Source organism: Capsella rubella, unplaced genomic scaffold (genome assembly GCF_000375325.1).
Source record: "Capsella rubella cultivar Monte Gargano unplaced genomic scaffold, Caprub1_0 scaffold_8, whole genome shotgun sequence".
Classification (NCBI taxonomy): Eukaryota; Viridiplantae; Streptophyta; class Magnoliopsida; order Brassicales; family Brassicaceae; genus Capsella; species Capsella rubella.
In genome coordinates, this window is record NW_006238916.1 from 4,690,560 (window position 1) to 4,704,374 (window position 13,815).

The 13,815-nt window shown below is 34.6% G+C and overlaps 2 protein-coding genes and 1 pseudogene across 2 annotated transcripts in view; 1 reads left to right on the forward strand and 2 right to left on the reverse strand.

Moving 5' to 3' along the window:
- LOC111828979 overlaps window positions 1–1,407 on the reverse strand; it is a 1,956-nt gene extending 549 nt beyond the window's left edge. Inside the window, exons 1-5 of the mRNA XM_023777577.1 lie at window positions 1,359–1,407; window positions 1,145–1,264; window positions 617–802; window positions 420–490; window positions 64–239 (exon numbers count right to left, since the gene is read on the reverse strand). Of these exons, the coding sequence (XP_023633345.1) occupies window positions 64–239; window positions 420–490; window positions 617–802; window positions 1,145–1,264; window positions 1,359–1,407 (602 nt within the window). The remainder of the gene's footprint in view (window positions 1–63; window positions 240–419; window positions 491–616; window positions 803–1,144; window positions 1,265–1,358) is intronic.
- Window positions 1,408–2,235: 828 nt separating this feature from the next.
- Window positions 2,236–3,092, reverse strand: LOC111828980. The gene is made up of 4 exons (XM_023777578.1): window positions 3,067–3,092; window positions 2,741–2,864; window positions 2,509–2,667; window positions 2,236–2,421 (listed from the first exon to the last, which is right to left on the reverse strand). The coding sequence occupies exons 1-4, from the start codon at window positions 3,090–3,092 to the stop codon at window positions 2,236–2,238; spliced, it is 495 nt and encodes a 164-aa protein (XP_023633346.1).
- Window positions 3,093–10,806: 7,714 nt separating this feature from the next.
- The window catches only part of LOC111828982, a 7,121-nt pseudogene continuing 4,112 nt past the window's right edge, over window positions 10,807–13,815 (forward strand).

The following is a 13,815-nucleotide window of genomic DNA, read 5'->3' on the forward strand; positions in this document are numbered from 1 at the left end:
ATTATTTTTTTGAAAAATTAAATTAAAACATTATATAAGAGAACACAAAGATGTTATTATTACCCGTATGCATTTATTCTATTAGAAACCTCATTCTGTATATCATGAATATATAGTTGTAAGAACATAGGTGTTTTTCCTGGTTTAGGCAAAATATCACCACGGTGATAATTTTCTCCACACATTTGAAACAGATAGGGTCCAGCACCATCATTAACATAATGGTTAACCTTGCCTACCTAAAGATGTGAATGAAAAAATCATATTGTATGCTCTTATATTATCACGAAAATTGATGCTCCTATCATCGTGATTATAGACCAACGATGACAACGTATTTGGTGGAGGTTTGAGAAGAGGGAGTTTTGATGACAACACTTTGAAAAAAATGGCTTTCTTTTTTTGATTTTTTTATTCACACGTTCTCCAAACCACATATAGGCTCCACAATTCTCACATGTATAAAAAGGATCGCCATCATCGTAATATCCTGCGCAAAATTGAATACATAAGCACTGCTAAATTTCCTTTATTTTAATATATGATTTACATACTACTATTATTATTATTAGTGATAGTAATCGAATAAGAAAACTAAAGTGGAAACCAAACAAACCGTTCTCTTGTAACCCAGCTCTAATAGCCGTAAATCCGCCAATTACATTAGACGTTGTACTATCATCACCATGTTCGGTATCAGACTCGTCAGTAGACATATCATTTTCGCTTCCTCTATTTGACTCTGAATCAGTAGCAATAAAACATACAAAATCTTCTTGTAACCCAGGTAGTAGCAAAGTTTCTACACAATGACCAATAATTGGTTAGCATGTTGATGAGAAGCTGTTTTACTCATTAAGAGTTTAATTAATAAAAGTTAATGTTACCTTGGTTACCCTTCTTCGTTCTTCTTTATTTCAAAACACGCATTCTATTCATCTTGTCTATTTGACATACGTTTTTGTGTGTGAGGTCTTCGAATTGGTGATGTATAGATGTAGGTATAGAGACATCTGCTATAGATTTAAATTAAAAACTTGGTAACTATGTCTAAAATTAAGACCTGAATCATAAAGATTAGAAATTTGGAAATAATCGTTCTATAATATTAATTTTTAAAAAAAGATTTAAGAGATTTAGTTACTCTCTCTAGTCGAACCATGAGATGCATCTTTCTTTCTACGGTATGGAAGCTTCGTAGGTCTCATTATAGAGACATCTTCTATAGATTTAAAAACTGGGTAACTATTTCTAGAATTAAGACCTGAATTATAAAAATTAGAAATCTAAAAGTCAGCGTTCTTTAATTTTTATTTTTGTATAGATTTCAAAAATTGAGTAACTCTTTCTAACCATACCATGAGTTGCATCTTTCTTTCTCCGATATGGAAGCTTGGAAGGTCTCATTGTTTTTCCCTAAACGTAACGACCTACAAAAAAAAAAAAATACAGTAAATCATTGTGCTAACATGAAATTACGTCTATAATATCATCTTTACTTGATATTCAATTCAAAGAACTGCGATAGGTTTAACTAAGTTATGTATCTAATATATAAACTCATGGTGAAGAGATTCTAATATTTGTAAATTAGTGATTTCGTGATTATCAAATTAACAATTGTATTAATCTTATAATTAATTTAATTTTATTTATTAGCGAATTTGTATATTTCCATTTAGTTTAATATATATTATTGTTGACATTTTCATTATCCTTTAAATTAGAAATTTTGCTTATCTAAAGTTTTGCATATATTTTTGTATTAGGGATATATCTTACTTGTATTGTCACACCAACCAGTTTCCTATATCTTTAGAAATTTAGACATAATATTCACTATTGGGATATTTCCAATATCTTACTTTTATTGTCACACCAAACAGTTTCCTTTTACTTTAACGTTCTATAGACTTTTTACTGTTACAATATTGTAAAAACATAAATTATATGCTGTTTTAAATAATCAAATATTTAAATAAACTTGGATAAATTTTTTAATTAATTTCATTCTTGAATCATAATTTCTTTATAATACTATTATAATATTTCAATATAACTTATAATATATAAGCATAGTATTTCAAATTATCACTTATTATGATATAGTTTGAGTAAAAAATAATAATTAAATCAACATTAAAAGATTAGCATGTTTTTGATAATCCAAAATAATAAACCACAATATTAGAAGCATCGCATGTTTGAAAATAATCCAAAATAATAAAACCAATCTTAAGCTAGTTTCTCAGTTTTGATCCATTTCCTTGTAATCATAATATGACTATTCGCGGAGTCGCCACTCTTTCGGGAAGTTCTCTTCTTTGACGGAGATGAAGCCGATTCAGCTGAAGAACTCTCGTCATTTTCATCTGTTATTTCTAGAATTTGAGGGTTGACATCGGCATTTGCATAGCTCTCCTATAAATGGTAACAATCATGAATATATTTCAGAATAAATTTCTATTAATCACAGAATAGCTAATATTAATATTCGTAACATTGTACCTTTACAAACTGTACGACCATATCTTCCTTTTCCCAAAACTTTTCAACAACATATGCCGATTTTGAACTCTTCAAATTGTCATTTGTGATCGAAACCTTAAACAACATAGTTTTTCCAATAAACGAAGAAATAGCAATGGGAATAGTTGAAGGATCATCCTAAAGCATATGAATCTATTGGTTAAATACCGTTTATTAAATTTATCATGAACATGAATGTTCAAAATTTTACCTCAGCTATCTTTGCAACCAATTCATCAGCCTTCTTTCCAATGAGAAGTTGAGCAAAACCGTCAAAGAAAAGTAGCCTAATATGTGGCAAACTTCCATATGAGACATGTAAGACCAATTTAAACCTAATGTTATAAAAATAAAAAAAAACACAACTCAATGGTCTTCGCCGCATTTTCATAGGTGAATCAATTTTAAAGAACAAACTAATGAGTGACTCGTACTTGCAATCAACATCTGTAACGTCTTTGTCTCAAACACCACAACTGTATAATCGTTCTTTTCCGACTTGAGAATCTAGTGGGTATGGTTGAACTTTTTTATTACAGGCTTTGCAAGCAATGTAGTACCATTTAGGCAATGTCTCTACGGAGCTAACTTTTGCGATCGTAACACATGTACGCACTTGAATATAAGCCAACGTATAATCATTAAATATATCATTTTTTCTATAGCATGTAATTTTAAAAATACTTCTAGTACATAAAGAATGTCGTCTATTGTTATCTTTTCATTGAGTACGAAGAACTCTTCATATAGTGTAACTTTCGGTTGTTCACTTTTGGGTTCAGTATTAATCTAAACAAAATCGACGACGTCTGATGGTAACCTTTGAAAAATCAAAATACCCTAATAAGGACATGTATCTCTATATTAGTTAAAGAGAAGTACAAAAGTGCTTACCATGGAGCAATTAGGACGAACCATGGAGGTGTATATTGACGATATGCTCGTCAAATCAGAAAAAGCTGAAGACCAAGTGCCCCATCTCAAGAAATATTTTTATACCCTGAACCAGTACAACATGAAGTTGAACCCGGACAAGTGTTCATTTGGAGTGACGAGCGGCGAGTTCATAGGCTATATCGTCACGAAACAAGGAATCGAAGCAGACCCGAAGCAAATAAAGGCCTTGATCGACATGCCGTCACCTCGGAACAAGCGTGAAATGCAGCGGCTAACAGTTCGCATAGCCGCCTTGAACAGATTCATCTTGCGCTCCACCGATAAGAGCCTGCCTTTCTATCAGTTGCTCCGATCTACAAACAAAGACTTCTGCTTGACACCAGAGTGCGAGCAGGCCTTCGCCGAGCTCAAAACATACTTGACGACGACGCCCATTCTATCGTAGCCCGACGAGGGTGAAAAGCTCTACCTTTATATCGTCGTATCCGGTTCGGCCGTAAGTGGCGTGCTCGTCAAAGATGACAGCGCCGAGCTCCGTTTTCCAATGTTAGAGAAAATCGCGTTCGCGGGCGCGAAAACTGCGACCATAATTATTTTCTTATGAAAGACCATCTTTCAATACTTCATTTTTAGGTTAAAATCACTTGATTCAATTGATGAAATATTAAACTTGATTTTCTTTTTGATTATGTTATAAAGTTGTAGCCCCACTTAAGAATGGGTAGAATTTCTCTTTGAGATATGCTACACAAATTACCTATTACTCGGATAATAATGTTTCAAAAGTTTCAAGATAAAATGTGACCCTTCAAGTATCTTCCTCTTATATTATAATTTTAAGTTGAGTTTACTGATCTTTTATTTTTCTTAAGTGAATATTTAATAATAATAAAATATGAATATATTTTTCTTGGAACTTTTATTCACAATAAATTTAAAAAATATCTTTTAAAATCTTAGAAAATACGATTACAGAAATTTTGTACTATTCCACCATGCATTTGAAATTTAGTGACATTCTAAAATTCATTAACACATAATAATTATTTTATTTTTATTTTTTGTAAAAAGTTTGAATCATATTATCACTACTAATACACTTCTTTTTCGTATGCGTAAATCAGGTCTGTAAAGTTTAGTAGAGCTTCTGAAATATAAAGGAATTACTTTGCAAACTTTTTCTATCAAGTTTTCATGATTACATAAATTAGCTTGTGAACAATATTATTTAACTTGATGGAGCAATCGATGTCTTTAACCACAATGATAGCGTTGGATGGGATGTTCGCAACCAACATCATAGGCCGAACATTGCAACTAACTTGGGTCAGATCCAAGATGTACACATTGAATCTTAAATGGCTAGCCGTGGCTGCAATCAAAATGGTCTTTCATGTCCCAGGTGGACCATAGAGTAGATAACTTCTTTTCCAAGAAGGCCCTATATTCCTTGTAAGCCTCTCCTTGTTCCACAAATGTATATAGGTCATCAATTATACTTCTTTTAACCTGCATATCTAAGGCGAGGGTTTGAAACGTGGAAGGGTGAGAAAAGATCACATACATCCAGTCCTCTATGCCGTCAATGCAGAATATCAGTAGCGGCTTATGCATTGTTCTAATCGAAGCAGCTCTCTAGGTGATATGTGATATGTATCAGTGATTAAACTTTTCTGACTTTTTGGGTAAACCAAATCAAAAGAGCAAATCTCAGAGAAATAGGTGCTTGATCTCTTCTCAATCATGTGCAGTGAAAGTCCACCAAAACATTACTCCTTCATAGATCTCCACAAACGTCATTCCATCAAGTAATTCATACTCATCAACCCCTCCTTTATGTTTGATGAGTTCCATTGTGCTTCGCCTAGACACATTAAGCTTTGACGATAGATAAACTTTTGAATCTTGATATTGAACATTCAACCGATCACGTTCATTTATCAACACAGTCTGGTAAGGTAAAAAATACTTGACAACCATGAGTGCAGAGTCCCATGCATAATCCTTGGATTTCGGAGGTACAAAAGCGAATACATCCATCAAAGTGGAGCTGGCGATCATAACCTTAGTTTTCGTCTTCCAAAATGAATTCTGCATATAAAAATAAAGAAATTTCCCAACTAAAACTTATCAACAATGGATAGCAACTTACCGGAGGAGAGCAATAAAATAATTACTTCTTAAATCTTATTTGAAAAAAAAAACCTCGAAGAAGAATTGTTCAAAACCTGTAACTAGCCATCAAGAACTAACCTCACTTTAAAAAAAAAGACTCGCTATGATGAGTTTCATTACACACAAATATTTATGAGCAGAATCAACTGCCAATTCTTGAGTTAATTAACAATGGAAAGCCAATGGAAACTGGAACAGAAAATAAAAGGTGGTCGAGTAGTTTTATAAATTGAGTAGCTTCATTGAGTAGGTGGTCAAGTCCATCCTCTTGTCTGCTCGAGTCCTTAATTGGTTGAGTTTCTTGTCCAGATTGGTCCACTCGATCGGATTGGTCCACATCCTTACTAAGTCGAGTTGACATCATTTGGTCTCTTTTTCCTTCTAAAATACATGTTTTGAATATGAATGCAATAAAAATACATTAACTCTACTAACGAAGCAAAACATAGTTAAAAGTCTCTAAAACTAAGAAACCAAATCTTAAATCAATAGAAATATAGTCTAAAAGCATTGCTAAAACAAAAATCTAGAGACATCAAGGAACCAAAAGAAATTCAACGTTGCATGAAATTTAGCACTTGAGGTTATGGATGTAACTAAGGATCATTTACCAAGGTATTTTGCATAGTGTACACTACGCAGAGATTGGCCAAAATGGAAAGAAGCAATAGACGCCGAATTGAAATCACTCTTTAAGCGAGATGTATTTGGACCGGTAGTCTGTACACCTAATGGTATTAAATCAGTTTGACATAAATGAGTTTGTGCAAAAAAAGAATGAAAATGGTGAAGTTGTGAGATACAAGAAAACACGGTTAGTTGCACAAGGATTCTCACAAAGACTTAATATTGATTATGACGAGACATAGTCCTTTGTGGTGGATTCAACTACTTTTATAGTCCTAATTAGTTTGACAATAAAGGAAGAATTTCATTTACGTCTAATGGATGTAGTCACATCATACTTGTATGGTCCTTTGAATAATGAAATTTATATGGAAGTCCAAGAAGGATTCCAACTACCACTAGTAGCAAAACCTAGTTCTCGATAACATTAAAACATAAAGTTGAATAAATCTCTTTTATGGGCTGAAATAATCAGGGTGTATGTGGTATAACCGCCTGACTGAATACTTATTAAAAGAAGTTTATAAAAATGCCCATATCAGCCAATGCATATTTTTAAAGAGATTTAAGAAAGGATTTGTTATAATCGTAGTATATGTATATGATGTGACTATCATCGGAAATTCTGGACAGATTTCCCATATAGTGGAATAGTTGAAGAAATAAATTGAGATGAAAGATCTTAAAAAGACGAGATTATGTCCAAGATTACATATAAAGCACCTAGAGAAAAGAATCCTTGTGCATCAAACAACTTACATGGAAAAGGTGCTTAAAAGTTGTTATATTAATCAAGCACATCTGTTGAGCAGTCTAATGATTGTAAGGTCACTTGATGTGGATGAAGAACCATTCGGCCCTAAGAAGGATAATGAAGAAATTATTGGTCTAATAGTACCATACTTAAGTACAATAGGGGTATTGATGTATTTTGCTAGTCATATAAGACCTAATATATCTTTTGCGGAAAATTTACTAGCAAGATTTAGCTCTTGCCCAACTCTAAGGCACTGAATCAGATTGATCATAGACTTTGTTACGTCAAAGGAAGGAAAGACATGGGTATATTCAATTCTAACCCAAAAGAGATTTGATTGGTTTTGCAGATGCAAAATACTTATCTCATACCCATAATGGTCGTTTACAAACGCGATATGTATTTACATGTATCGATACTACTATATCTTTTCAATTGATTACTCGAGTATTTAACCCGATAACTTAACCGAAATAAAGTATATGCAGGAACGATAACAAGGAGGAAGGTTACACTAAAGACTTGCGAGACTCATTCTTAGCTAAAGCGAAAAGATTAAACTTATGAATTAAAAACAGTGGACATGAGGGTATTTCAAAGAACAATGACTAGTGAATAAACGCAGCAAGGAATCAGACGTAAAGAACTATTCATGAACATGAACATAAATTTAGATCAATTTTTTCTCAAAACATTAACCACTAAATTTAACTATTTAATTACTAAAATCTCATTTGTAATTTTCTAGTCAAATTGGCATTATAAACTGGTTCATTTTGTTCACAATGCATTTTAACATCAACTTCCGCAGACTAGAATACAATGCTCAATTAAGACTCATTCATGCATTTCACCGAACATCTCTGAAACAAATAAAAGTCTAAGTCCTAAAACAGGGTGATCAATCATATACTAGCATTAAGAACTTGAAATTGAAGAACCATATAATAAGAATTCATTGAAGCTATCAAACCACTAATTCATTGAATCTTCTACTTAGAACCCTAAAACCCAATTGATAATCTACTCACATATATTGCAGAAAATAACACAAAAGGATATGAAAGAAAATATAAAGGAAAAGGGTTTAGAATTCTTCTCCAATTTATCAAAAACGATGGATTCTTCTCCCAATGTTGCTTACAAACCAAAGAACAATGTTTTTAACTTACAAAAATGAAGGATATCTGCTAAAAAGTCGAGCCTAGGGTATAAAAACAATAGGAGGCAAGTTGGGTCTGTTTTGGATCGAAGATGGGTCCAAATAAGCTTCAGAGGTAAGGGATTGATTGGTCCGGCTGTGATGCGTACATCAAAACTAGATCAGACCGGGAGCACACCAAACTGGTCTACATGGAGAATTTTGGAGAATCTTTGTCTAAATGGAGTTCTGATCAAGTACAAGGCAAATGGTTAATCATTCACCATGATATTAACCTTAAGAAGTCCGATAGTTCAAGAGGGATCAAAAATCAGCAAGTCAAATCACCTTATCATTGGTATATGACTGTTGCACTCTTTTTCCCTAATCTAGGGTTTTTCGCAATGGGTTTACCTAGAAAGTTTTTTAATGAAGCAACATCAAGTCATCAAGGAATCATTCACCATCCATATGATTCAAAGACGATAGCTGATGTACATTCTGATATACTCGTAGATGAAATCTTTTAACACTTAGATCAGCCACACAGTCATTTGATTCACTACAAGGCCCCAGCCCATGGAGAACATCCCAAGAGAAGACCCAAGTCCAAAGACTTGTCCCACACGATCTATGGTACACCTTACCATACAAGAAGCCGATGAGTCACGACTTACCATACATGGAGCAAAAAGAGATTAAGCTGCAAAGACTCCTTCCTTATTCACTTATGCACGTGTTGAAGCTTCCTACAATGAACCTAGACACCCCAAAGAGTCATGGATTCGCACCCAAGCTTTCAAGACTCAAGGCATCTCTCTACTTGCCTTATTTTGCCGATTTGGTTCATAAAGTCCCAACGGCAAGTGTAATTAATTTTGTGCGATTTGTTTCTTGTTTTACATTCTTAGCACGTGTATCTGAGCCTATATAAGCTCATTAGCTTGTTCATTTGTAATTACCCTTGATCAATTTAAAGTAATAGAAAGTATTCTTCTTGTCAAAGTTTGAGTCTTTGTCAATTTTCTTCTTTAGTTCTTTGTGAGTGAGTCACTTAGTTCTTTAGAAACATGCGGATTAAGTTTGTTGTGTGATTCAACATCCTTCATTTGTCCATTGATCTAGTGAGTCGATTATCCCACCGATTGAGCGAGTCAATCACCTGAACTATCCCCTGTACCACCCCTTGATTCACGAGAGAATGCTTCAGAGCCAGCTCGTGAATTCCATCTTCCGCAAGCTAAGCTTAGAATCTCTTGATCATCAAGTGATCTAAAGTTGGAGTGATTCCAATCTTGTATCATCTGGTATCAGAGCTTCAAAAGCTCCTATCCTCAAGGTTGTATCTTTTCAACCTATATTTGTTTTTCTATTTTTCTTATTATCTCTATATATATATAAAACGAAATAAAAATAATTTTTTTCTTACTTTATTCATGTTATTTGCTTCAGTATTTTATCAAAAAAAAGTTTGATTTACTTCATTTCTTATTTATTTCAGATTTATTAAAAGAAAAAGCCATAAAAATCATTTTTTTGTTATAGAAAAAAAATGATATCGAATTTTATTTTTTATAAAACCAGAAAAGAAAATAAAAACTGAATTTTTCCTTTTTCTCTTTGAATAATTCGGATTTATTTATAAAAAGAAAAAAAATATTCTATTTCTATTATTTTCCTTATCTTTTTATTTACTTTTGATACATCTTTCTTTTGCTTGTGCAAGACTCTTCACAAAGACCAGAGCAAATATGGAGTTTGTTGAGTTTTACTCAGATGAAGAACTTTAAGGAGAAGAGCCTTACCAAGTCACGACGGATGAGGAAGACAATTTTGGAACGATCTCGTGGCAACGAGATGATAGTTCAGCTTCTGATTCAAGAGATGAACCTGGCCATGAAGCACCAGAACCAGAACCGCCTGACTCATATAATACCAATAAATGCTATTCTAAAGCATGGATTAAATTTAATGATGATTTTTCCAGCCATGGTACAAAATCCCCATTGACCCAAATTATGTCTTTTTACGGAAAAGAAGATTATCTTAAGAGGAAAGAAGACATGGGAAATAAAAGAGCGACAACGAAGAACTACCCTTATCGACGTCTTCCAAGGCATGAAGAGAAGACCGACCATCACCTGTTATTACACCGAGTCCCTACAGCCTCACGTCAAACAAAATCAAGAGACAACTACTTCTGTACAAACCCACGAGTAGTACAGGAAGTGAGTCAACGATCATCAATTCGTTTTGAACCACATCCAAGTGGTAAACGTGATCCCCTAGCTGAGAGAGACGCAAGGACCAGTAAGTTAAGAGGAGGCGAGCTAAAACATGGTGCTAGAAGAGACCCGTTGCTATCCAATTCCACCCGAACCAACAAGACAAAAATTCAGGTTATCTCTAAACAATAATTATGAGTATTTTGGACTTGAATGTTTTAAGTTTGCAGGACATGAAAGAGATTATCTACAATGGGAAATCAACATGGACAAGTACTTTAGGTATTATTCCATTCCTAAAGAAGAGAGGCTCAACTACTGTCTTGGACAGCTCATGGGAAGAGCAAAACGTTGGTGGAACATAGAGGAAAAAGATAAATTATGGTACAAGGAGCCATCACTGAAAACGTGGGGACAACTAAAGCTGATTATGAGGGAGAGATATGCCACAAATGATGTCCCAGCCTAGTCAAAACACTTACCCTTCAAAGGAACCAAGCCGAGAGACTACAGCACATCAACGTGTTAGTTCCAATCAAAACGCGGATATGTCACCCGCCAAGGTAAGTTCCACAACCTCTAAGCTTAATGTTTATCAACAAGTTGACCAGTGATACACTTGCTTTCATCCAAGAAGAATGAAAAAGGTACAGGTGAAAAGGAAGTGTCATGCCCAATACATTCACTTAAGCCGCAAGACATACCCGAGCAAGGTAAGTCTTCTAATTGTTTAAAACCAAACGAACTAACATGTTATAGGTGTCATAAAAGAGGTCATTTTGCTGCATCATGTCCTAAACGACATGTAGAACATATCACATCAATAGAGTTAAAACCAAATGCATCAAACTCAAATGATTGTCTAGTGAAACCTGCGCTTGTCTTTGCCAAAGGTTATTGACGCAGGTCTAAGTCATATTATGGATGACAAGGATGAAGAATTAAACCACCATGTAGCAACTCCAAGGGAAATTGAGAATGATATAAGCTTTGAGGAGCAACTTTCAGAAAAAACGTCATCACAAGTTTGCGAAAATAAGATGTGTGAGCAAGCAACTGTTGAAGCACGTGTGAAGGCTCAACTATGTTCAACATCATCTGATCTTAATTCAAAGATCACACTCATTAAGGTTGAGTTAATGCCAAAAACCTTACATGGTATCCTAATAAGTGAAACCTACGATATTGTTCGATATTAGAATAATTTAATAACTAATCGTAGCTTCAAACACTTTGTTTTAAATTATTATATTTCAAGTATAATGTACTTGATTTTATTCTTAAGTTTCAAGAAAGATACATGTACCATAAAAGAGTATCATGATGAACGAGAGACCACATCCCAAAGGATATTGAATGTGGATCAATCGGAGAAACTAGCAAAGCACATACATCCAAATCAAGAGCCTAAGATGTGTTTACCAGCTACTAAAGATGATGAAGTTAGCACCAAAAAAATTCTACTACAAGAAGAACCACCTGACCAGTCATCAAATCAATCAACCTTGTTGATTTTGATAGATACACTCACCGAAGAACCATGTCAAGTAAGTAACCCATTATTTTGATTTATTTCTAATAATTTGAATGATGTGATTATGAACTTGTTAAACTTTATTGAGTATGACAAAAATGTAGGTCATTTAAATAAACCAATGGAATAGTTTCTTCTTTTAAATCATATCGATTAGTTGATACACTTTGTGACATACTTATTGATACACTTTATGAAAAAAGAAATGGTTCAGCCCATCAATGTTTACATGTTTATATTGGTCCCATGACTTTATTAATGCACTTGTTCTTTGCCAAAATTGTCAACAACATTGCAGGTACGAATGAGGATCATAAAGGCGATTCACCGAAGATGAAGAAACGCTTGAATCAAAATCAGACCCGGAGTAAACCAGCGCCATTGGTCATCACACCATCCCTAATGGAGACTATGAGAGTCCCAAGTTCTTTCTTAATCAAAGAGGAACCGCCGGATTTCAAAACTCAAGCAAAAACCCGAGAAGAAGCTAACCACGTTACACCATCAACCGTTGTACTAGATCAAAACCAAGGAGTGATCTAATATTTCTTGCTCAAAGGAGAGCCACCTGATGCACCATGCATCATAAAGCCACAACAATACCAAGGTAAGACATTGAACTCTCAAAATCGCATGAAAACTAACTTGCTTTCTCTTGGAGCAGATTGTACAGTTTCGAGGTCGAAATTTTTTCAAGGGAGAGGGTATGATGCGGACATCAAAACTAGATCAGACCGGGAGCACGCCAAACTGGTCTACATGGAGAATTTTGGAGAATCTTTGTCTAACTGGAGTTCTGATCAAGTACAAGGCGAAGGGTTAATCATTCACCATGATATCAACCTTAAGAAGTCTGATAGTTCAAGAGGGATAAAAAATCAGCAAGTCAAATCACCTTATCATTGGTTGATGACTGTTGCACTCTTTTTCCCTTATCTAGGGTTTTTCCCAATGTGTTTACCTAGAAAGGTTTTTAATGAGGCAACATCAAGTCATCAAGGAATCATTAACCATCCATATGATTCAAAGATGATAGCTGATGTACATTCTGATATACTCGCTGATGAACATGCTGAACTACTCGCTGACTGACTGGTTGAACTACACCAGATTGCGAGCTGTGAGGATTTGAAATCTTTTAACACTTAGATCAGACATGAAGGGAGCCCACACAGTCATTTAATTCACTACAAGGCCCCAGCCCATGTAGAACATCCCAAGAGAAGACCCAAGTCCAAAGACTTGTCCCACACGATCTTTGGTACACCTTACCACACAAGAAGCCGATGAGTCACGACTTACCATACATGGAGCAAAAGGAGATCAAGCTGCAAAGAATCCTTCCTTATTCACTTATGCACGTATTGAAGCTTCCTACAATGAAAGTAGACACCCCAAAGAGTCATGGATTCGCACCCAAGCTTTCAAGACTCAAGGCATCTCTCTACTTGCCTTATTTTGCCGATTTGGTTCATAAAGTCCAAACGGCAAGTGTAATTAATTTTGTGCGATTTGTTTCTTGTTTTACATTCTTATCACATGTAGCTGAGCCTATATAAGCTCATTAGCTTGTTCATTTGTAATTACCCTTGATCAATTTAAAGTAATAGAAAATTCTTCTTGTCAAAGTTTGAGTCTTTGTCAATCTTCTTCTTTAGTTCTTTGTGAGTGAGTCACTTAGTTCTTTGGAAACCTGCAGATTAAGTTTTTTGTGTGATTCAACATCCATCATTCTTCCATTGATCTAGTGAGTCGATTATCCCACCGATTGAGCGAGTCAATCACCTGTACCACCCCTTGATTCACGAGAGAATGCGTTAGAGCCAGCTCGTGAATTCCATCTTCCGCAAGCTAAGCTTTGAATCTCTTGATCATCAAGTGATCTAAAGTTGGAGTGATTCGAATCTTGTATCAGGGTGTGAACCGATCG

Coding starts and splice junctions, on each gene's coding strand:
- LOC111828980 (XM_023777578.1), bottom strand. CDS start 3,092: ATGGTACTACATTGCTTGCAAAGCCT. Junction 2,668..2,740: donor TGGTTGCAAAGATAGCTGAG/GTAAAATTTTGA, acceptor CATATGCTTTAG/GATGATCCTTCAACTATTCC. Junction 2,422..2,508: donor TGGTCGTACAGTTTGTAAAG/GTACAATGTTAC, acceptor TACCATTTATAG/GAGAGCTATGCAAATGCCGA.